The 23,764-nt window shown below is 50.6% G+C and overlaps 1 protein-coding gene across 1 annotated transcript in view; it reads right to left on the reverse strand.

Annotated features, from left to right (window-relative positions):
* The window catches only part of GYPC (glycophorin C (Gerbich blood group)), a 43,624-nt gene extending 20,310 nt beyond the window's left edge, over nt 1-23,314 (reverse strand). Inside the window, exon 1 of the mRNA XM_060106507.1 lies at nt 23,080-23,314. Within this exon, the coding sequence (XP_059962490.1) occupies nt 23,080-23,122 (43 nt within the window). The 5' untranslated portion in view covers nt 23,123-23,314. The remainder of the gene's footprint in view (nt 1-23,079) is intronic.
* Nucleotides 23,315-23,764: the final 450 nt, after the last annotated feature.

Raw genomic sequence — 23,764 nt, forward strand, 5'->3', positions numbered from 1 at the left:
CCCTGTTGCATGTGACCCTCTCCAACCCTCAGCTCACTGATCTGTAGAGTAGGACGCACCTGCCTGGCTCCCAGGGGGGTGGTATCCAACACATGACAGCTCTTCTTATTATCCACATTTATTTGAGAATGGCTCCTTCTCACACACACCCACACAAATACACATACACACACACTTGGCCTCTGGATGCAGGGTCCCTAGGGGGGGAAGCACAGGGGACCCGTTCCTGTGGCTTGGGGGTCAGGGAGTGCTTGTTTATCTCCTGGGAGAGTTGGGCTTCCTGAGGACTTCCTCTGTGCTGTTAGCCCTCTTCTGTCCTCTGGCTAGCAGGGCAGGACATGGGCTTCAGGAAGTCACCAGTTCACCTCCTCAGTTTGCATCAGGCAGTGGAGCTAGGAGGTTGCTCAAGCCCCTGTGCTGTCTCAGTGCTCGGGGAGGAAACGCCATTTCTCTTCACTGCTCCCGCCCTACCACCCCTCTCTCCCATCCTCCCACTGTTTTCCTGGCTGATGAAGATACTCTATAACATGTCTCAATCCATCACCCTGGAACACTCCTGCTCCATTTTCCCAGCGTCGCTCTCCCCTAAAGGTCTTGTGATTTACGTTTCGCCTACATTAATCTTTTAAAAGCAAAGAAGCCATAAACACACACATAACTCTTCCTCCTGTCAGTTGAAATCCCATGACACAAATGCAATGCCGTCTAAATTAAATGTTTCTTTCACAGAAAGTGATAAATGCCCTGGAGACTAATCAAAGAAAGCCAACAAACTTAGAGTTTGTTTCGCTTCAGAATTTTGTAGGTGGTTTGTTTAAAGTCCGACAACTGGTTAACATCTAATGACCGATGGGATTGGAGAGTTGCACCCTCCTACTGTTTTAATGCAGCCAATATAAACAGGATGCATTGTCCATCTTGCCCCATCAGGGATCTTGGCACCTCAAAATTGGGTTTGAAATCTAACACGTATTATGGGGAGAAGGGTAAGTACAAACACAATTTATTATTCTATTGGACTGGTGTACTAATTTCTTAAACAAACCAAGTAAGAGAGCAAAAACTGTTACCAGAAAAGACATTAGCCAGTTACAGGGTTGGATCTATTTGAGTGATCAGGACTAGGGAGGGACTCCAAGATAAGCCAGATGGTCTAAGACAATATACATTTCAAATAACTTTATCCTTATTACTATGGATGATTTTACATTGAAACAAATGTGACTTTTAATTTTACACCTTTCAAGTAACTATTTGGAATAGAAGAAGGAAGGAAAAATATGAATGACTAAATGCAGTACATGTCTTGAGTTTATTTTCCTCTTCTCCTTTTCCTTGTCTTATTACTTCTTCTACCATCACTATCCCATTCAATATCATTAATAAACTTTATCATTCATCTGCTTGGTGAGTAATGAGCAATGAACAGTCTTAAAGGTCAGGTTAGAGAAGCTGAGTCTTCTCTTGTAGGCAATGAACAGGTGAGAGATTATAAAAAAAGGGAATCTCTAGAAATTTTGTAGCACAGGGATGGAGAGGAGAACTTTCTCTCTTCTAAGTTTAGAAGAGTCATTGGGAGCTATCAAGAAAGGATCAGCATGACACAATGAGCAATCAACAGGGTTGAGAGTAGTGGACATGGAGAAGGTGGTATGGGTGTGAGGTCGGGGCTCCAGGAAGGCACACCTGACAAGGCTGGGAGTCTTGAGGGTTAGAGAGTTTGAGGTTCTGGAAGGAGTGTGGTTAGCAGTTAAAAGGAGACATCAGTATGCTGGAGCATTATGAATAAGGATTTATTGTTTTGTATTTAAATATATCCAATTATTGAATCATTTCTACAATTACATCATTTAAAGCAGTAAAAAATTAAGATGGGTTTCAGATTTTCACATTTACACAAAAAATAAGTTTTTCACTACTGTGGGTGGCATCCATGAGATAGATGGAAAGGATAAATAAAGGGGAAATCTCAAAAGTTTCCCCGAAGATGTTTTTAAGACTGGAAATGCCCCATCTACTAGAAATCTTTATAGTTAGGGGCCTGGCCAGGGGCTCGAGATGGTGGGCTTGCTCACAGCAGTAGGAGCCTCCGACTCACTGTCCTCAGCTCTGGTTGGACATTAGCATCTCATGGGACCCTTTAAAAAACACCCATGTCCAGGCCCTGTCCTCCTGGGGTTGCCAGAAAAAACAGGATGCCAGTTAAATTTGAGTTTTGGATAAATAACAATGCAATTTTTAGTGTAAGTATATCCCCAATATTGCATGCCACCTCCACAGACTATTCAGTTCTTTTGTCAACTTAGCAGATGCACTGTGAGTTTCCTAACAGGGATTCATCCAGAGGAGAGCACTGGGAACTCCCGGGCCTGAGCCCAGAGCCATAGCCTCAAGCAGTCGGAATTCCCACCTTGTCATCTCACACGTTTACCATCTGCCTGTCCCTTGTCAGCCCCTTGGAGGTCACACAGACTCCAATTCTGTTTTACACCCCCAGGTACTGGCTCATGCTGTGCCTTCTGCCTGGAATGTCCACTCCACCTGGCTTATCTGGTGAATGTCCACAAGTCAATCCACTCTGGTCCAACTCCACCCATGGAGGGTGTCTGTTCTGACCTTCCAGGGGGAAGTGACCTCCTGTTTCTATGGACAAGCTCATCAAACACATCAAAGTAACTCTGGGGTACCGGGAGGGCTGTGGCATCTTCCTATTGGTGTCTGGCATTTTGCAAGGTGACCGGCACATAGAAGGTGGTCATCAGAAGCTTACTAAGTAAAAGCTCCTCCCAGCGGTCCAGTGAAATGCAGCCGTAAAAATCATCCAGATGAGTAGTTACAAAAGCAGGAGTGTGCAGTGATTGCTAAACCAACCAAACTGAACTGAGCACCTACTAGGTGGCAGGTGCTTGCTTTTATCTCCCCACACTGCAGAGAACATTTACACATGCTGGTCCTCTGGTTCTCGTGATTACCCATGGATGCTTTGACTGATTTCGGGAGAGAGATTTGAGGGGCCCCACTGCTTCTTCCCCCGACACCAGCTCACGTGAGCAGCCACCCTGGCTGGCCCTCCTGCCCTGCCATTCAGCCGGCCCTTTCTCTGGCTTTCAGCGTTTGTCAGCCTTGCTGTCTGGGAAGGCTGTTTTTTCGATATTTCAGCTCTAATCTCAGGCCTCTCAGGCCCTGTCCATCTCAGGGCCGACCACCCGCATGGTCCTGCTTTAGGGCCTAAAAAGGCAGGAGCTGCTCTGCCCAGCAATGCCGCCATTCCTTTCCATGACGTTTGCTTTGACAGCACTCCTGCAAATCATCTGAAGGCAGCTGCACCCCTCTGCACCCATCCTGCGGGCCCCCTCGGTGGCTGCACCTCCAGTCACTGGCCCATGGGGCCAGGTGGCCCTGCCTGACCACCCTGCATGGAAGGCTACTGTCTCCACCGGGTCTTGGAGGGACCTTTAGGCCTGTATGCATCCATGTGCGTAACGGCCTGGAGCAGAGGGCAGCCAGGAGACCGGCTGGGTTCCTGCCACTGCTTTTTATGGGTCTGCTCTGTGCTGGGGCTTCGCTCACGTCATCTCACACTCAAGACGCTTCTCACTCAAGACCCGCTCTCATAGGACAGCCACAAATCACAAGTACCTCTTGTGAGCTGAACTCCCCCGAACAACGGGGCATTTCCATCCTTGCTTTAAATATGAAAAGACTGAAGCTCAGAGACTTTAGCCAAGGACAGAGCCAGGATTCAAACCCAGACTAAGGCTCTACTGCTGACCCTGCTGCCTGGCCCTGGCCCTGCCTTCCAATGTAGGGCAGACCCTGGTGGCCAGTCATGGTGAGATGCCCTCCACCTGTGAATTCCTGAGTGCTCCCAGCAGGGCACTGGACACAGGGATGACCAGCCTATTTTATAGATGGGACAACTGAGGTCAGAAAGGCCAAGTCACTTTTCACAAAACAGTCAGCTAGCCCAGTCTGTCCTACTCTAAGGACAAGGAAGTTTAACAGTGACCCAAGCTTAAAGGAAAAGGAGTTAACGTTTGAAGGTAGAATTTCTGTCTTCCAGTGGTGTGTGTGGAGGGTCGGAGGAGGGGTGAGCTCCTTGATCTCCTTCAAATCAGAGTTTCCAGGAGCAGGGTGGGCAGCCTGAGCTTTGGGGGCTGCAATCCTGCTTCAAACCTGATCACACCACATTAGACCAAATGCCTTAACACCCCCCACCCCCCACCCCTTTCCTAGTCTCCGTGTCTTATTGGGAACAGCAGCGCCTCAGAGGGAAGGGCTCAAACCACACACTTGATCCCGATATGCCCCTGGGAGGAGCCGACTCCCACTGCCATGTCCAGAGCCCTAAGGCTTCCTGAGGCCCTTTCCCCCCATCAGCCTCCACGCCAAAACTTTGTCCCTATTTGCTCCCCAACAGGTCCTGTGGCCTGTGGTCACTGGAAGTCAGCTCTCATGTCTAAGAAAGCAAAGAAGCCTCCTGGATCTCACTGCCCGCACTTCTGACGGGTTGGGCCCTGGGGGCAGGTTGAGAAAGCATCTGGGGGCAGGTTGAGAAAGCATCTGGTGAGCGCTGGGTCCAGGACCATTTTATCAGCACCAGGCCCGCCCAGTGCTGGCACCAGATCCCCTGCTGCTGCCTGATAAGAAGCTCAGCTCTGCTTTCTTGAAACCGCTGGGAGCCTTATCAGAGGCAGACCTTGGGTGAAGGAGCCGTTTCCATCAGCGTGAATAAAGGGAAGGAAAAAAAAAGCCGGAAGAAATACAACACCTTTGCACGCAGACACAGCCAAGCTATGTGCACTGCTGGTACAGGGCAGCACCCCGGGCGACCCCGCTCAGGAGCGAGGTGGGACCTGAGCTGAAAGCAAAGAGGTGGGCTCCCTGAGGGTGCTGCCGGCCAGGTCTCCCCACCTGTGTGTGTTGGGGGAGGGCAGGCTTAAGTGTGAAGCATTTATCCTCTTAGATTTTATATTTTTATTGAAGCAGAGTTGACTTACAATGTTGTGTTGGTTTCAGGTGTATAGAACAGCGATTCAGTTATTATATGTATATATGTGTGTGTGTGTGTGTGTGTGTGTGTGTGTGTATCTATCTATCTATATATATATATATAAATTCTTTTCCAGATTTTCCCTTATAGGTTATTACAAAATGTTGAGTAGAGTTCCCTGTGCTATACAGTAGGTCCTTATTGATTATCTATTTTATATATACGAGTGTGTATATGTTAATCTCAGACTCCTAATTTATCCCTCCCCCCTTTCCCATTTGGTAATCATAAGTTTGTTTTCTGTCTGTGGGTCTATTTCTGTTTTGTAAATAAGTTCACTTGCATCTTTTTCTTTTTTTTTAGATTCCACATATAAGCAACATCATATGATATTTGCCTTTCTCTGTCTGACTTCACTTAGTGTGATAATCTCTAGGTCCGTCCGTGTTGCTGCAAATGGCAGTATTTCATTCCTTTTTAGGACTGGGTACAAAAGCCCCTTAGGTTTGTAGCACATAAAGTGCACGGCATCATGGGGCAAGGCTACTGCCTGCCTGTAGGTGAGCCTGTCAGGTGCAGAGTTTGGAATCGAATGACACCTGGATGTGGGCTTGCCTCTGCCATTTGCTGTTGGTGTGGCCTCGGGACAGTCACTTTATCCCCTTTCCAGGAACACTCAGGATACCGAGTTGTGTGATACCCCGACCCCTCTTTTAAGCGGTGCATAAGAGCACTCCCCTCCCCAGTGGGCACATGGACAGCCCGCCCTGGCACCTTGGCTTAGAGAGACTCAGGAGATGCTGACGCCCTCTCCACGCCCTCTCCACGCCCTCCGGCCAGTATCAGGCTGCCGTGAGGACCTGGTGAGATAAGAAATGGGCTCCTGCCTTGGTACGTGTGAGCAGTTCCGAGTACAAACGGGTGCCCGGTGGCCCGACTTCCAGCAGGGCTGTTCGTGGAGGTGAGAAGCCAGTCACTTGAGTAGCACCTGGATTCTCGTGCTGGGATCATGTTATCCGAGGACCAGAGGCGCCCAGGATGAGCTCCTGGGTCGTGTTTACGTGGCCCTGGTCACTTAACTGGACGGCTCCCGGGGTTGCTCGGAAGACTAAACACAACAGTGTGTAAATATAAAGCAGATGAGAATAATCTCTCAACCTCCATTCCTGCCTTATGAACCTGGCTGCTGGAGGGACCTGCCTCTGCAGAGAGTTGTATTAATCTGTGCCTGTGACATAGGGGCTGCAGAGAGACAGGCGGTAGAGTCCTGGCTTCCAACCTGAGCTGTAGGAGCCTGTGCGGCCACCTCTCCGATCTCAGGGAGAAAGAGTCTGTGTTTCTAGGCTGTTCTTTCATCCTGCTGGGGATGCAGGCACACGTGTGCACACACGGACAGAGGCCGGCTTTCAGAAGCCTCTCTGGGATTGCCAGTTGTGTCTTTTGTGGGAGGCTGAGGGGTCTGTGGGGACCTCCTTCCCCAGGTAGGTGGCAGCATGGGGCCCAGGAGCCTGGGGCTCTAGACCACCCTTGTCCACGCCTTTTCCTGGTTCTCTTCTCCACCCTTGCTGGGCCAGACCCTCCACCCCTGGGAGCTGCTCCATGCCCTCTGCTGGGCTGCGTCCCCGGGGCTTACGTGGGCTCAGAGCTGCAGGGGAGGGACAAACGCACCCCCCCTCTGGCTCTGGGTGGGGCTCTGTACCATCTCTTCATGTTCCCAGCTGGTCCCCAAGGGTCCGGAGTGCCTGTGACACCAGGTACTGGGGACCCCACATCCACACTCATTCTCTGTAGAGTCCGGCATGGTCCTGCGGAAAAGCTCTACATGAAAGATGCAACTAGCAGTTTCAGAGAGGCTCTGAAAGCCGGCCTCTGTGTGTGTGTGTATGTGTGTGTATGCACACGTGTGCCTGCATCTGAGGCGTCTTTCAGGGCAGCTGAGAGCAAACGGGGTACTTGGTGAAGTCCCCCCGTGTCCCCCTGTATCCCAGGCACCCCTTGGGAGTTCTCTGCCATCCTCTTCCCTCCCTCTCAGCTCCAACCCTTGTCACAGCTCACTCAGGGACTTGCTAGAGTGTTAGCGGAGATGCTGAAGGGCTCCTCTCTCGGGGTTAGAAGCCTTCTGGCAGGGGAGACTCAGGAAGGTGCTACAGCGGGTACTGGGACACAGTCCCATCGTCCCTCTGCTGCCTTATCTGTCTGACTTCATCTCCTAGTTACCACTTTCCACTCTCCTCTCCTCAGGGCACTGGCCTCTGTCCGTTCCTTGATCAGGCCAAGCCTGCTCCTACCGCAGGGCCTTTGCATGTGCTGTGCTCTCTGCCTCTTGTGCCTCCTCTCAGATATTCCTGTGTTTGGCTCCCTGGCTTCCTTCAGGTCTTTCCTGAACATCACCTTACCCAGTGAAGATTCTCTCTAAAATGACACCCCCTCTCGTCCCTCCACCCTCTCTCGTCTCCTGGCTTGATCATCCTCCCTTCACTTAGCACCATCTCACCTACTGAGCATTCTACCCACTTGTCTTGTATCCATCTGTCCATCCGCACTAGAACATAAGCTCCCTTTTGGGATGACTGCTGGTTTGTCCACTGTCACATCCCCAGGGCCTGACACACAGTTGGTGCTCAAAACAGGCTCATGGACTGTGACTTCTGAGCTAAAAGCTTGCTGGTGCTGGTGGCAGAGGCAAAGAGCATGGGTGTAGACTCAGGGAGACTATGGTTGAACTCAGGATCCACTGTTTTATAACTGGTGAGGTGTGGACACACTTTTCCCCCCCGAGACTCCATATACAATCTGAAAAGGGGGATAATAGCCTCCTGAGATGTGGAGAGATGTCAATAAGTTTGATAAAGAAGATGTGGTACATATATACAATGGAATATTAGCCATAAAAAAGAATGAAATAACGCCATCTGTAGCAATCCCACTCCTGGGCATATACCCAGAAAAGACAAAATCTCTAATTTGAAAAGATACATGCACCCCAACGTTCATAGCAGCACTTTGCGCAATAGCCAAGACATGGAAACAACCTAAATGCCCATCAACAGAGGAATGAATAAAGAAGATGTGATACACACACATACACACACACACACAATTGAATACTACTCAGCCGTAAAAAGAATGAAATAATGCCATTTGCAGCAACGTGGATGGACATGGAGATTATTATACTGAGTGAAGTAAGTCAGAGAAAGACGAATATCATATGATATCACTTATATGAGGAATCTAAAAAAAAGAATGATACAAATGAACTTATTTACAAAGCAGAAACAGACTCACAGACTTAGAGAATGAACTTACGGTTACCAGGAGGGAAGGGTAAGGGGGAGGGATAGATTGGGAGTTTGGGGTTGACATGTACACACTGCTGTATTTAAAATGGATAAACGACAGGGACCTACTGTATAGTACAGGGAACTTTGCTCAATATTATGTAACAACTTAAATGGGAAAAGAATTTGAAAAAGAAGAGATACATGTATAACTGAAGCACTCTGCTGTACACCTAAAACTAACACAACATTGTTAATCAACTATACTCCAATATAAAATAAAAAGTAAAAAAAAAAAATAAGTTCAGGACAATGCTCCTGGCCCAACACCAGTCTGGGTCCTAGTGAGAAGCCCTGTTTTCTGAATGAAGAGGGGAGAGATGGCTGGTCCAGGGAGAGCCTGTCTGGTGTGTGGCCTTTTTTTCCTACACCTGCCTAGTTGGGGTGAGGATTTTCTCCAGGGCAGCAGGAGAGCCCCGGCTGCCTGTGTCTACAGAGGGGGTGACAAGAGGTCAAGAGAAGGTGAAGGCCAGGAGAGGGATCCTCCCTTTGGCAGCCTGGGTGGATCAGGTCAGGGAAATGAGACACTCCATCTGCACCCTGGTGAGAGCTGGGCCTGGTCTGATGGGCCTCCCTGGCTGCTGCCTGGTCCCTGGCCTCAGCTGCAGGTCTTTTTTCCGGGGCTTCTCATCCACCCATGAGGCTATGGTTTCCCCAGAGAGAGGTGCAATGGGGCCAGGTAGGCTCTAGGCCTAGAAGTCGAGCCATTGGAGATGTTCCTGTTGGTTCAAGACAGAGGTCAGAAAACATTTTAAATAAAGGACCACATAGTAAATAGTTTAGGCTTTGTGGGCCATGTGGTCTCTGCTACAACTCTGCCATTGTCCCATGAAAGCAGTCATGGACACGTGCAAACAAATGGGTGTAGCTGTGTTGCAATACAACTTTACTTATAAAAACAGGTGGCAAGTGGATTTGGCCTGTGGGCCTTTGTTTGCAGACCCCTGGCTTCAGTCTCTGTGTCACTGAGTCTCTCTCTTCCCTCTCAGGCTAACATTTGCATTGTGCTTGCCCCCTGCTCGGCCTGGGCCTTTACCTACATCTTCTCATTTAAGGTGCCCACGGGGATGGAGCCGTTGAGTGGCCGACCTGCACCTTGAACCCAGGTCTGTCACACTCGCAGCCTATACTTTCAACCTGTGTGATCATTAGCTGTTAGAACGCAGGCCACTGTCCACTACTGTGGCCACTTTATATAGATTCCAGAGTCCGGCCACACCCAGGGCTCACTGCATCTTGAACACCCCATGCGTATGAGAGGATGCAGGCACCAGGGTAGTGGAAGCCAAAGAGGGTGAAGTCACCATCCCAAGTTCACATACACTGGTTAGTGGTGGGGTTAAGACAGTGGTTGGAGAGGTGGCATGGGCTTTAAACCTTGCACGGGGTTGAGGCCATCTCTGCTGATGAGAGCTGTGGCCCGGGCCTCTCCGACTGGGCCCTGGGTACCTCCCCTGGCTGACTGCACTGACTGGCAAGGCCCCGTCATAGAGAGCCTCTCCAGGGAATCCTGAGCCCTGAGATGTCAGGTCCCAGAACAAGACAAATGGCCTATCCAAGTGGTCACAGCCTGGCTAGACCAAGGGCTTGCTCCAGGGAGGCCAGAGGAAGTCTGGGCAGCGTCCTGCTGTGGTACAAGGGTCCCTGAGTGGAGCTAGTTGGCTCAGGAGACGTCAGAAGCCGAGTCAGAGGAGAACTCCCACGCTCTGCTCAGGGAGGGCCCCACTCAAGGGAGCTCAAAGGAGAACCATGGGGCCCCTGGGCAGGAGGCAGGGCAGTGAGAGGTCAGCCTTTTATCTGGGTGGACAGTCAGGCCTCTGTTCCCAGAGCCCCAGGGCAAGGAGGGCAGGAACTCAGATAACTGTGCCTTCAGGGCAGTGTGACCCCACGGCTTTTACCAAAAGCACAGAGGATGGTGAAGATTTGGCCATAGGCCGGAGCCTCAGGGAATAAACAGCCCTGAAGTGCCCTTGTGAGGGAAGCACAGCCTTCCAGGGTGTCTGAACTAGGAAGGGAAATCATGGATTTCATCTGCCTTTGACTGCATTGTCCTCAAAGATGTATTCTGACTTTCTCTAGTATTGTTTGCTTTTTCAGTGAGTGACAAACATCATTTCACTCAATTGAGTTCTTTAAAAATAGCATGTTCCAGAAGATCTTTTCAGAAGCTCCAAGATTCTTAATAGGAAATGACCTAGGGGTGGTGACCAAAGCCTGATATAAATAAGTGTAGTTTAAAAGTGCATTGGAACCAACTTTCTTTTACTCCTGTGAAAGAGAATTTTGTTCCCCTTTGAAACTCCCCATTTCCTACACATACAAATGGTGGCGGTGAGCAGGGCTTAAAAGACAGCCTCAGGGTTGGAGCATCTGGGTTCAAATAACAGCCCTGCCACTCCCAGCCTGTCCTGCATCTGGAAGATGGAGGCTCCATCCACAGACCCAACTCACAGTGGGGGATGAGGGTGACGAGGAACAAACACTTCAAACCAACATTTGCTCAGCGTGTATGACACACCAGACCATCCATGCTCACAGCAGGTACCCCGTATACTTGCAGTACTTTTTGTATTTTTACATCCTTGCAACTTGTCTTGACTTAAGTCATTTCCCAGAGTTAGAACATTCTCAACAATCAGCATTGGTCTGTGAACTAAATATTGCCTGTCTTATCAGTAAACAGAGGATGCTGCAGCCATCAAGCCATCACATTACAGGCGGTGAGCCCTGAGAGAACTCAGGATGGAACAGGATGCCCGCCATCCAGCAGTCAGCTACTGCAGCCACCCGCAGCGATGCACCCTGAGGAGACTCAGGATGAGAAGGCACAGGATGCTGGCCCCAGAGAGCTGAGGTGCGTATCAAAGGAATGATTTCAGTGAGCCCAGACCCTTGCATCTTCCTGTACATAGAAAAGCGCTAAGTTCATTAACATGAGATATCTGCTTTTCTCTTATTAACAGTAACCTTTTGATGTTCTGACTACCTGGTCTTTTGTTGCAAAAACTCCTATATATCCTGGCTCCCCACCTTGTCTCTTTGGAAAAGTTTCTCAGAATTATCTGAACACTGTGTCCTGGGCTTAAGTCCTCAGATTTGTCCACTGAATAAAACATAACTCTCAACTTTTAGGTTGTGCTTTTTTTTTTAATTTTATTTTTTAATAAATTTATTTATTTTATTTAATCTATTTTTTTGGCTGCATTGGGTCTTTGTTGCTATGCATGGGCTTTCTCTGTGGCGAGCAGGGGTTACTCTTTGTTGTGGTGCATGGACTTCTCATCGTGGTGGCCTCTCGTTGCTGAGCACAGATTCTAGGCGTATGGGCTTCAGTAGTTGTGGCACGCAGGCTCAGTAGTTGTGGTGCAATGGGCTTAGTTGCTCCACGGCATGTGGGATCTTCCTGGACCAGGGCTCGAACCCATGTCCCCTGCATTAGCAAGCAGATTCTTAACCACTGTGCCGCCAGGGAAGTCCTGGTTGTGCGTTTTTTTTCAGTTGACAGGTCACTGACAACTTCTTCAAGTACAAAGACTTAATTCAACAAGATAAACCCATATCTGGTTAAGGAGAAATTCACCATAATTTAATATCAGCTGTCAATATTAGCTAGTTTTAGATAGCAATTTACATTTGAGAAGTTATCTTACTTTAAGTTATTCTTTAAGTATCTAGATATCTTCTTTAAATATCAAAAAGACACAGATCTGAAACCTGAATTCCTGTGATAAGTAATTTCTCACTAGGAGGATGGGATGCTTTTTATTCCTGTCATGATGTGTGTCTTGCTGCCCCAAGAAGCCCAACGATGCTTTGAGAGCAGGGATCTTGTCTTAGACTTTCTTTGTCTCCTTCTGCATCCATAGGGCAGAGGACAAGACGGACACATCGTAAGCCTATGAATTTCTGTTGATGAACCACGGATGTACAGGGTGGTTAGTAAACATTTGTGGATAAAGTGTTTCCCTAATGGAATTATCCATCTAGTTTCTAACTTTTCAGATTTTCTTCATGGACTCTTAAAGTTTGATAAGAACCCTTCTCAGGGAATTAATTGGTAAAATGATTGACAGCTGGGTGTACACTGCAGTCTGGCTGTAGGCAAATAATTGAACCACAGTGAAGGCATTTTACGGCTTCATGTGATGGAAATGTCTAATACGGAAGGATCCTCTGAGATGCAAGCCCCAAAGCATCATCACTGACGACGAATAGTGACCGGACATCAGTTGACCGTCCTGGGAGGCACCAGCTAGGAGCCTGCAAACTGGGTTACGTGAAGCCCTCCGTGTCCAGCGATGACTTGAGAGTGACCATCACAAGGGGGCCGTGGAGTGGGGTCACCAGGCCTCTTCTCCCCCACTCCACTATAACAGATGGGTATTTATTGCTTTCATATTTCCAGACTTCATCTAAGCATTTATTTTGTAGACGTGTCATTTCTCCTGAAAAGAACTGCAGTGGAGATTTGTAGCTGTGACATCGTTTTTTAACGTGTGTGTTTTTCGGGGTGGGGACCCCAGGTGGGAAGCCACTGATTTGGGAGATTGAGGGATGGCTGGCTTTCAATCCTTTTGGTGACTCTGCAGTCCCAGCATTAGCTCCTCCACACCACCCCATCCTGTCCCCACTTAAGAACCTGCTGAGTGAGTTTCCATGGCAGAAACAGTGCACCCCCAAGGGAAGCAGAGACCCGCACTCCATGCACTACAGCTGGCTGTGTAAACTCTCCTAACTTCTCTGAGCTTTGCTTTATTCACCTATCAGAGAAGGTGAGTGGTGCCTCTTTCTTTTTCATTTTATTTTTTATTGAAGTATAGTTGATTTACAGGGTTGTGTTAATTACTGCTGTATAGCAAAGTGAATTAGTTATACATATATATATATATATATATATATATATATTCCTTTTCTAATATTCTTTTCCATTATGGTTTACCATAGGATACTGAATATAGTTCTCTGTGGTATACAGTGGGAGAACAGACTGGTGGTTGCCAAGGGGGAGGGGGTTGGGGGAGGGATGGACTGGGAGGTTGGGGTGAGCCAATGTAAGCTTGTATATAGAGAATGGATAAACAGCCAGTAGTGACTCTTGAATGAAGAAAGGAACTAGATCTGAAAGTGCCTAGCAGAGGAGAACACACAGCGCAGGAATGGTCCCGTGACTGGTGATACTTCAACAAAAGACAATGCTGCCAGCCCAGGGGTGGGTCTGTGGTGGAGGCATTCCAGAAATTGGCCAGGAATTGGTGGAGGCGTTATTCTCTCCTGGTGCCCTGGCAGTGACCCTGAGAGGCAGCTGCCCGTTGCCTCCCCGGGGAAGAGTGGGAACTGTGTGTGGGTTGGCCTCAGCTGACTGCACTTGCCCGGTCACAGCCCAGCCCTTGTGGGCCTTTCATCAGCAGCTGCTGGGCTGCCAGGTGGGGGCCAGCAGAGGAGAGGGGAGCCTGCACAAGTGGCCGGGGGTGGGGTGGATAAAGAATAGCCTTTTCTTCTGAGGCAGAAGAGTGACCTGAGGGCCACGTGGGGCTGCGCAGAGGGGCAGGGCGTCGTGGGCAAACCCCTCCCAGCACGGGGGCTGCCTCGTCCCAGAGGCAGAAGGAACACCTGGCTCGAGGCTGGGCAGTGCCAGTGATGCCCAGTGAGGCCCTGGGGGAATAACCCCTTTGAAACCCAGTTTTCATATCTCCATGGAGCTAATAATATCTATTTCTGGAGTAATAATAGCTACATCCAGGTAACATCTTCCGGTTGAACAAGGTACCATGTGTATCCTCCCCGGGTGTGGCCAAGAGCACCCCCCACACCGCCTCTGCACCTGTGCTGAGATCCACCATCCAGAGAGATCAGTGAGACCTCAGCAGGCTCTTCGTGGCTCCCCCCGGGCCCCTCGCTGTGTGGCCTCTGTACACTGAGGTCCTCCGTCTTTGTCTCTGTCTGGGTCTCTTTCTGAACTGCCTTCCAGCTGTCACCTGCTATCCCATGGGTACCTGAAAGTCACCTCTGCTCTAGAGAGAATCTTCCTATATCCCTCTTCTTGGTCTTGTATATATAATTGTACAGTGAACAGGAATTGCTTCTTTCATAATGAAACAGGGCAAAGGAAACTTACTCTTAAACTTTGAAGTGAAGAATAGCCTAACTTCCTCGCTTAAAAACGCAAGAGGATAAGAGAAATACAGAGATAGACATAGAGATAGAGACAGAGATAGATAGAGATAGGTAAGATCCTGCCTGCTGCGTGGCCAAGAAAAAAAAAGAGAGAGAGAGAGAGAGAGAGAGAGAGAGAGAGAGAGAGAGAGAGAGAGAGAAAGTCCTGGGTATCCTCACGCATTTCCTTTGGATTCTCGCAATCTCCTGAGGGTAAAGGCAAAGAGCAGGCACAGGGCAGACACTGCAGCTGCCCAGCCCAGGGGTCCTGCCGTGGTTGGGCTGGGCAGCACTTCTGGGGCTGGGGGAGTGTGTGGATTCGAGATGGAAGCCACGCAGAGGAGGGCCAGGGCTCTGGGCGCTGGGCAGGGAGAGCGGTCGGGCCGTGCAGAGACCAGTGGGCACCCAGCCCCGGGGCCTGGATGGGCTAAGCCAAGGCCACAGGATGGCCTTCGTGGGCCTGGGTGCTCCGCCTTCCTGGTCTCTTCTCCCCCCAGATATTAACAATTGTATTTTAGAGCGGCATTGATATAAAGACAAATGCAAGGTTTAGTCTTAAAAGTTCATTTTTTCCCGTTTGATTTTAAAAGAACCAAAGCTTTTTTGTGGTTCTCTAAAAGCTCTAAGAGTTGTGCCTGATGTGTGAGGTGGCCCCAGCTAAGCCCCTCCTAGAAACACCTGCTGTGCACGAGTGAGGGGTCTCGGCTGTCAGCAATGCACGTTGCCTCTTGAGTTTCTGAATCATCACATGCAAAATGGAGATAAAAATACTTGCCGTAGGGCTGCTAGAGGGTGAAATGAGATAACTTAAGCAGAGCGCAGCCGACTTTCTACGCTTTGAGTCAGGGAGACAGTCGGTCAGGATACTTTACAGAATTTGTAGAAAAGAAAAAAAAAAGACTGTAAAATTTTTTAAAAAATGACAGCTTGGGATTTTCAGCCAAAGCTGAAATGAATTCATTAAAATGAGAACTTTGGCAGAAGCTGAAGGAGGGCCATTCAAATGACAAGTCAGTCCCACGGCACGATGGAAGGAGAGAAGGCCCGGCTTCCTCGCAGGAGTTCGAGCACGGGGAAGAGGCTGGAAAGGGAGAGAAGGGGCCCCTCCAAGGAGAGAGGGGAAGCCCAGCTCTGCACCCATCCAATGGCAGCGTCAAGGGAAAGAGAAAAACGCTGGTGAGAGAGGACACTGAAAGATGGAGCGTCTGCGGGCCAGATGGGAGGGAAGGGGCCCCATGTGCACACAGGTTGGGGTGCACAAGGCATGCCAGGTGGGGAAAGGTCAGTGGGCTGAGCCAGAGGCCACTGTGGGCCACCGAGGGGGCAGGGCTTACACAGGATTGGGAGAGGACCCAGGTGAATATGGGACCGACAGCACTCTCTGTGTAGACCAGGCTTGTCTACACTGGTTGGACCTTCACATCCCTCCCTCCCTCCCTCCCTCCCTCCATCCATCCATCCATCCATTCCTCCATCTATCCATCCATTCATTCATGTTTTTTTCCTAACATCTTTATTGGCGTATAATTGCTTTACAATGGTGTGTTAGTTTCTGCTGTATAACAAAGTGAATCAACTATACATATACATATATCTCCATATCCCCTCCCTCTTGCATCTCCCTCCCACCCTCCCTATCCCACCCCTCTAGGTGGTCACAAAGCACCGAGCTGATCCACAAGTGTTTTTAAGGAGGCTATTCTTCCCCAAGACAGCTGAGACCCTTATTGTTAAGGGGCTGGTGCTCAGGTGAGGCTGGGGGAGCAAGTGTGGTCCTCCTCGGGGACTAGGTAAGGAGACTGAACTGCAGAGGGTAAAAGGTTTGCTGAAAGTCACATAGCTGGTGGGAGAGGACACATGCTCTCCGCTGCTCTCCGACCACCTTGCCCACTCTGATAAATGCAGGAAGGAACAGATGCCTCAGAGGCAGCCGTCCTAGCTCAGAAGGGAACAGCATCCCAGGGCTATTGCAAAGGCAGCTCCCCTGCTGGGTCTGAGGGCCTTGCCCACCTGGAACCCAAGGACCAGGGCGGACTGTGCCTCCTGTGCTTGGTATTATTTTCAGTGGCAAATGAGCAAACAGGGACAGGAGCAGGGCATGCAGAGGGAGCTGGGCGGTGGGGAGTGAGCCCAAACTCACTGAGGACACCCTCAAGCCCTCAGGCAGGGGCAGTGGTGAACTCGGACCAGGCACTATACTAGGAGTTTTATCTATGAGCTGAGACGCCAAGGGGCTGGCGCCATGTTCAAGGCCACGGCCAGGTCAGAGCTGGTCCACATTCCAGACCAAATCCTGAGCTCTAAAGCTGGTATTCTAACCTCCTCAACACTAGCCAATTGAGGCCAAGTGTATTTGTACTAAATGTCTTCAAAAAGTACAGCAGGGGGAACTGAGCTTGAAGCCCCTGCTTGCTAAAGGCTGTGTGTATTGTGTACGGTTCCAGTGAGAGTGCTTGGGGAGCATCTCAAGCGAAAGGGCCTTTCATAGCCAGTGGACTTTGCTGCCTGGTGAACACAGAGGTCACAGACCGGAATCCAACACAAAAGGCAGGCAGGCAGGATTGTTTACCCGGTTTTGATCTGGCAAACCACAATTCCCTCCACTTTAAGACACTGCTGAGAATACATGTGCCCATAGCTATGGGTAAAATAGGACGACTCTCCATTCCAGGGTCCAAGGGGGGAGTGCTGGGGCCCAGGGTCAGCTGGCAGCCACATACGTGAACCCTCATAAAAGTGGGCGTTGTATGAAGGAGAAGGAGGGTAGGAGGTCTCAGCTGTGCTCCCTGCAAGTGGCATGCCAGTCTATCCATCACAGTGGAGCTAAAATGCCTCCATCAGGTGTGGCGGGTGCAGTGAGATGATGGGGCAACCTTGCCGAGAGCTTGTCCCTCCCAAGGGCCCCCAGATGCAAGCCTCCTTCCCTCAGAGACCTGGCAGGGGTCACAGGTGTGTCCGTTGAGCCCCAGAGAGCATGCTGACCGCAATGTTTTGGCAATAAGAGAAGGGATATGTGGCAGATACAAGACAGGGACTATAATAAAAGCATCATAAAGAGTTACTCATCCCAGTTGTTGTAAATTCCCAGTCTGATAATTCCCACATTTCTGCCATGTCTGGTTCTGGTTCTGACAATGTCTCTTCAAACTGTGTGTTTTGCCTTCTAGTATGTCTTGTAATTTTTCTTGGCAGTCAGGTGTCCTATACTGGATAAAAGGACCTATTGTAACGGGGTGGCGAGGTGTGGGGGAGGGGAAACACCCTATGGTCCTAGGATGAGATCTGTAGCCCATCCCTCTGGAGTGTGGACTTCACAAGTGTTCCTCCGTGTTTTTCTCTCCTTGCAGGTGGGCCCAGATGGCTACAGTGAGCTGGAGTTGGGTATTTTCCTTCCCCCAGGTCAGTTATGCTCTGATAGTATCCCATCGGGTTCGGCTCTGGTTAACTAGCTTCCCTGAGGCCAGGCTTTGGTAAGAGCAGGTGCACTGGTCCCTTCCTTCCTGCCGGAAACTCAAGAAGACTTTACTCTGATATTTACCGTGGGCACCTGCTCAAACTCCAGGAGGCGGATCTCACAGTATTGTGGGGGGCTCCCAAGGACTAGGCTCCCCCTGGAGTTTTTAACTCTCAGAGGAGTCCACGCTGAGTCTCCAGCAATTCGTCCGTCCTAAAGAGTCATGAATGAGAGCTGCAGAAGATGTTGGGCCAGGAGCAAGGGCAGGGCTGCAGAGTCAGGCAGGTGGGCAGCCAATGATGCTCTGACACCCATCCCCGGGCGAGGCAGGTGGGTGGCCGTCTGTGAGCGCAGAGAACCAGAACACAGGCTCTCCGGTGGCTGGAGGGAGGGTTGGGGGAAGCTGTGTGAGGCTGAGTCTGTGAAGGGACCTAGCATCTTGGGCTCAGGCTCTTGCTGGGGTGAGAGAGAACCGGCCCTTGACAGTATCTGCCATTGGCTAAGATGCTGCATACTAACGTTCTTTCTGAAAGGATGTACCCAAATTAAAATTTATAATGACTAAGGGCAGGAAGTGGTGTTCCTGCAGAGTTTCAGATTACATAATGATCTGAAGGAAGCCCTAAGCAAAGATGGGGGAGGGCGGGAGGGGGAGGGGAGGGAGGGAAGGAGGAAGAAGATGAAATACCCAATCAGTGCTGAGCGGGAAGGAGAGCTGGGCGGTGATGGCTGGGGCCTAGCAGCATGTTCTGAGAATCTGGTTTGGTTTGACTCTTTGTCCATTTCAATTTATTTTATACTGCCCTCCAAGTTTTGGAATAGGAGCTATTGAGCAGATGATTTTTAAAAGGGGCCTTTGGCCTTTGGAGCGGACGTGGGCCTGGAAGTGTTGGCCTTTGGGTTGTCCGTGCAGCCACCTGTTCGTGTCCAAGTTGCTGGCTGAGCACCTCTCTGAGCTAGGCCCCAGTGGCGGGGGGACAGGTGGGGTCACAGAGCTTCTTGGAAGTCAGAATTCCTGGAAGGCGACAGACTCAGAAATCTGTCGGGGCTGCAAAGTGTCCCCAGGGCCAGGGTGGGTGGTTTTCTAGTGTCAGGAGGGCCCAGGGAGGCCTTAACTGACCAGTAGGTGTATGTGTGCAGGGGGTGGTACCCAGAGAGCCCAGGGGCCTGAAGCGGGCAGGCGTGAGGGTGAAGCTGGAGGGACAGGGCGATCCAGGCACAGAGAGGGGCCCTAGGGGATGCCAAACTGAGCGAGCTGTGGAAGGCAGGGTGGAGGGCACCAGGTGGCCCAGTGTGGGTCAGGCCCGACCCCAGAGATGAGGGTGATGGTGGGCAGCCACGGGCCAAGGTTAGACCACAGGCCTGGCTGGAAAACTGGAGTCGTTAGCGGGCTCTGAGTGTCTGTGCAAAGCCATAGCCATGCTTTCCTGGGCACAGTTCTCACGGTGTGTGGGCAGCAGAGGGCCCCACCTGGCACACAGGGCCAGCAGGCCCACATGCACCCTAACGCCCCCCCTTAGTTTGGCCTCTGTTGCTCTGGGGTCTCACAGCCTGTGTCTACAGCCTGGCTGTGCCCTCGGGACCTGGGAGCTCTGGGGAAAGTCATCATCCTCCAGCCTCCAGGGCTTCATCTGCAAAACAGGGGAGAATATGCCTGTGAGACCAGGCTGTAGAGGAGTGACCCATGCAAGGCTGGACCACAGGCCTTGGCATAGAGGTACTGACGTTGCTCTTACATCATCCAAAGCAAACCCAGCTGCCGTCTGCTAGGGAGACTCTGGAGATGACTAGCACCTGCAGGCCAGGTTTGCTTTGATGAGTTCTCTTAACAACAGCCGCAAATAACACTATCGCTGGGCGCAGTGCCAGGTCCTTAGTCTCTCGTTCATCATGTGACTCCTGCCAAGTCGCTGTCACCCTTCCCACTTACAGATGAGAAAACTGAGGCTCCGAGGTGCTGTGCACCTCCCCAAAGCCAGTAAGTTTTGGGGATGAGATCACATCTGGTCTGACTCCACAGCACAGCCCAGTGTGGGGGTCTGGTCCACCCTCTTACTCATCATGAGAGAAAGGACACATCATTTAACTTCTGGGTCGTGTTTCCTCACTGGTTAGGGACCTGGTAGGAAGTGGGCAAAGGCCATACAAGGTATTTCCCAGCAAAACAAATACATCTTACAGAGGTACAAAAACACGTGTAATTACAGGGGCACACTCAAAGGTGACAACATGGTTTACTCATCAGATTGGCCAAGATAAAAACCACACAGTGTGAATGAGGATGTGGGGAAATAACAGTTTTCAGTGGCTACCGGTAAGTGTTAGAAATTCATGTGACCTTTTGGAGGGTAATTTTTCAGTATCTACTAACATTGTAAATGTACATACTCTTGGTCCCAGAAATTAAATTCTGGGGGAATTTATCCTAAAGGTATACAAACACATGCATGCAAAACCCTACTTACAAGGGTTGTCATGGCACTGTGGTTAAAAAAAGAAATCAAAGACTGTACACAACCCGAACCATTTGTGGAGGAATTGGTTAAATAAAATAACCAATTCATTTATAATATTCATGCTGTGTAGCCCCAGAAGGATGAGTCTATATATGGTGATAAGGTATAATCTGTAGGATATAGTCTTATGAACAAAAAAGATGAAGTCGAATATGTGTTTCATTTTGCCAATGAAAAATTAATTGTATGACATATAATACTTCTAGAAGGAGTCTCATAAATGAATAAAGTTACTGCCCTGGAGGAGGGAAGAAAGTTATTCTTTTCTATTATGAACTCTTCACGCACTGTTTAACTTTGTTTGGTTTGTACCTTGTGCTGACTGGGCCTGTTGTGTTTGCTCACTCTTTGATGGACTGTATATCTGCCACCCAAAGAGGCAAACTGACTTTACTTGCCAGCCTCTCTGCGCTAGTGAAGGGCCTCTCTCTCTCTCCCCATAGTGGATGGGTGGATGCGTTCTCACCAAACACAGAACACCTCTTACCCCTCACTCCTGTTTCCCAGAGGGCACTGCAAGTCCCCAGAAATAACTGCGCAACTCTGGGCACCCTTGGAAGGTCCGGCTGCTGGCTGTGCCGAGGCCATGTGACTCCCAAAGCCACGGATATCTGGAGGGGTTGCGCAATGGCTGTGATGGAATGTCATCTGGCACTGAACGAAACCCTCCCTGCTTTTCCCAGAGGTGGCACATTCTATATAAAGCTGCCAGACCTGGCCATCTCCTTGCTGAGGCTGACCGCTTCCCTCCAAGGGCAAGGCAATGGATTTCCGCACAGGACTCCTCCGCAATACCTGTGGCCTTTGGGCTTATGGGAGTTGGCTGAACCCATAAGCCCAAAGGCTAGGCTAGGGGAGGCCTGGCCGGGAGGGAACAGAGGGTCCTCTCTGTTCTAACGTCTGGTTCTGAGGGGCAGTGATGTAAACTGAGACAGGATATAGACACATCCTGCCTGAGTCGGCAGCACGAAATAGGGCCCCGTGGTTCTCCCATGGCAGAGATCCTGCCAGAAAGTAAATCCTAAGGGTAATCTGGAATGGTATGCAAGTAAGGGCTGCATCCCCATCAGTTCCGCAAGGGAAGTATTTGCAGTCATTGGTCAAGGTCTGAAACTTGAATCCTGGAGAACTGCTGTAGGGGGAGGAGGGGGCAGGGGGGGTGCGGTCGGGGGCAGGGCAAGGCTCCCTGAGCAAGCCTGTCCTCTCCAGACAGGAATGGCTGTGGGCCTGCACTTCCTCGGTGCCCAAACTGGAATAATTACAGTGCCTTGTCACCTTAACCCTGGTCCCGACACACACACACACACACACTCACTCACTAGTGTCTGACTCACCCTCACACACACATACACACACGTAAACACTAACTCACACAAGCTCATGGATCCACAGTATGATGTAAAATGAAAATAAGGATGTCCGACATTTATCAAGCACTTAACATGTGTTCACATCTGCACTGAACCACTGACATGCACTTAATTCTCACAACCCAAAGAGGCACACTATCCTGCTATTCCCACTTTGCGGATGATGAAACTGTAGCTAAGAGAGGTGGGCTTGCCTCCTTGTAACAAGAGGTCCCGATGCAGGCAGCAAGGCCCTGACTCCACAAGGAGCTCTGTGCACACCCAGATGGCACCGAGCACCTCAGCCACCCGTCCACACGTGGCCATGTCCACACAGAGGCGCAGAGCATGCAGATACAGACCCAGCCCCGCTCACCCAGGCTCAAGTTTGCCGCCTAAGGCCACACAACCTTGTTTTCTTTTAAAGACGTATAAACCCATATCATGATCATATTATTTACGTAACGTGATTACATTATAGACTCAGAATATCTCCTCTCTGACAGTTTCATACGATCAGACCTAACCAGGGTGGGAACAGGAGGGAATCATCCTTCTTTTTTTTTTTTTTTTTTTTAAATAAAATTTTACTTCTTTATTGCAAAAGCCCAGTGGCGGGGAGGCCCAGCAGTGTTTCGGAACGTTGCTTTTGAGATTCACAGAGAATCTCACGGCGATTTCCTTTCCGCAAGAAAGCATGTGCTGGTTTTAGAAAGAAAGAAAACAGCCTCTGAAGAATTGCAACCGCTCAAACGGTCAAGGCGAGCGGATCCCTGCAACATGGGCGTGGGCGTGTGGCTGGTTCCCGCTCGGCCCGGGGAGAGAGTCGGGAAGTTGGCGGAGTTAACTCAGAGTTTCTGCGGACGCGCCTCCACCGTCCTGCCCGGGCAGCTCCGGCAAACAACTTGTGCTTTCTCTCTGCGCTGCTTACCGATCTGCCTCTCCCCCTTTATCCTCTTAGGGGAAAAGTTCTGGCCACAGGCACATCCCCAACAGCACACAAAGAAACAGAAAGCCAGCGGATGGCCGCGGGGGCGGTGGTGGCCTCTCCAGGCCCAGGGCGCGCGGAGCCCGCGCAGCAGGCTCGGGGCTCCGGACCGGGACCCCGCGATTCCCGGCGCGCTGTGATGCCCGGGACCCAGCGATGCCCGGGGACGCGGCCGGGCGGGTCCCTAGTCACCCAGGACGCCGGGCGCGGCCGGAACCCCGGGGCTCCTTGGCCCCCCCCTCCCCGGCTCGGCGCCCGCGGACCCGTCCCCCGGCGGGTACTCACCTTGGCGGGTCAGGGGCGGCGGTGTGACCTGGGGGCTGCTCATCGCCGACCAGTGCGGGGCGCGGCCCAGGGGACGGTGGTTGACCCTCAGCAGCCGGGAGGACGCGGCACCTGTGTCACACTCCTCGGCGCGGCCCGAGGGGAGGGGCTCCGGCCCCGAGATAGGCAGACTTCATTTAGTTTTTTTCTGCAGACTTGGCTGGTGGGGTTTCCACCTCCTTTTTTTTTTTTTTTTTTTTTTTAAACACAGACACCCGCCCACTTCTGAACTCTTCTGTGCTCCGACTTCCCTGCGCAAGAATCACATTTTTCTAACTAGTTTCTGTTTCCATGTGAAGCTACCACATACAGAGGTTGTGGTTGAGATTTACCCCACGTGTGGGCTGAAAAACTCCCAGATGTGACATGATGGCCTGCCCCGCCACCATCCGGGACGGTGACCAAATACAGCCAGACCTGAGTTTCAGTCTTGGCTGGTCCTTATGAGGCCTCTCAGGTCCGCGGAGCTTTTGTGGCCTGGGAAGAGTTCCTGGCTTGCTGGCCCCTTCCGGCGCACTGTCCCAATCCATGGGCTAATGTCTGAGAAAGAGTCTTAGGAAAAATATGACTGCTGGACAAAGGCCTGTGACTTATTTGGATCACCTTTGTTTGAGGCTTCCAGACAGAGTAGAGTTTGTGGAGAATT

Source organism: Mesoplodon densirostris, chromosome 8, assembly GCF_025265405.1.
Source record: "Mesoplodon densirostris isolate mMesDen1 chromosome 8, mMesDen1 primary haplotype, whole genome shotgun sequence".
Lineage (NCBI taxonomy): Eukaryota > Metazoa > Chordata > Mammalia > Artiodactyla > Ziphiidae > Mesoplodon > Mesoplodon densirostris.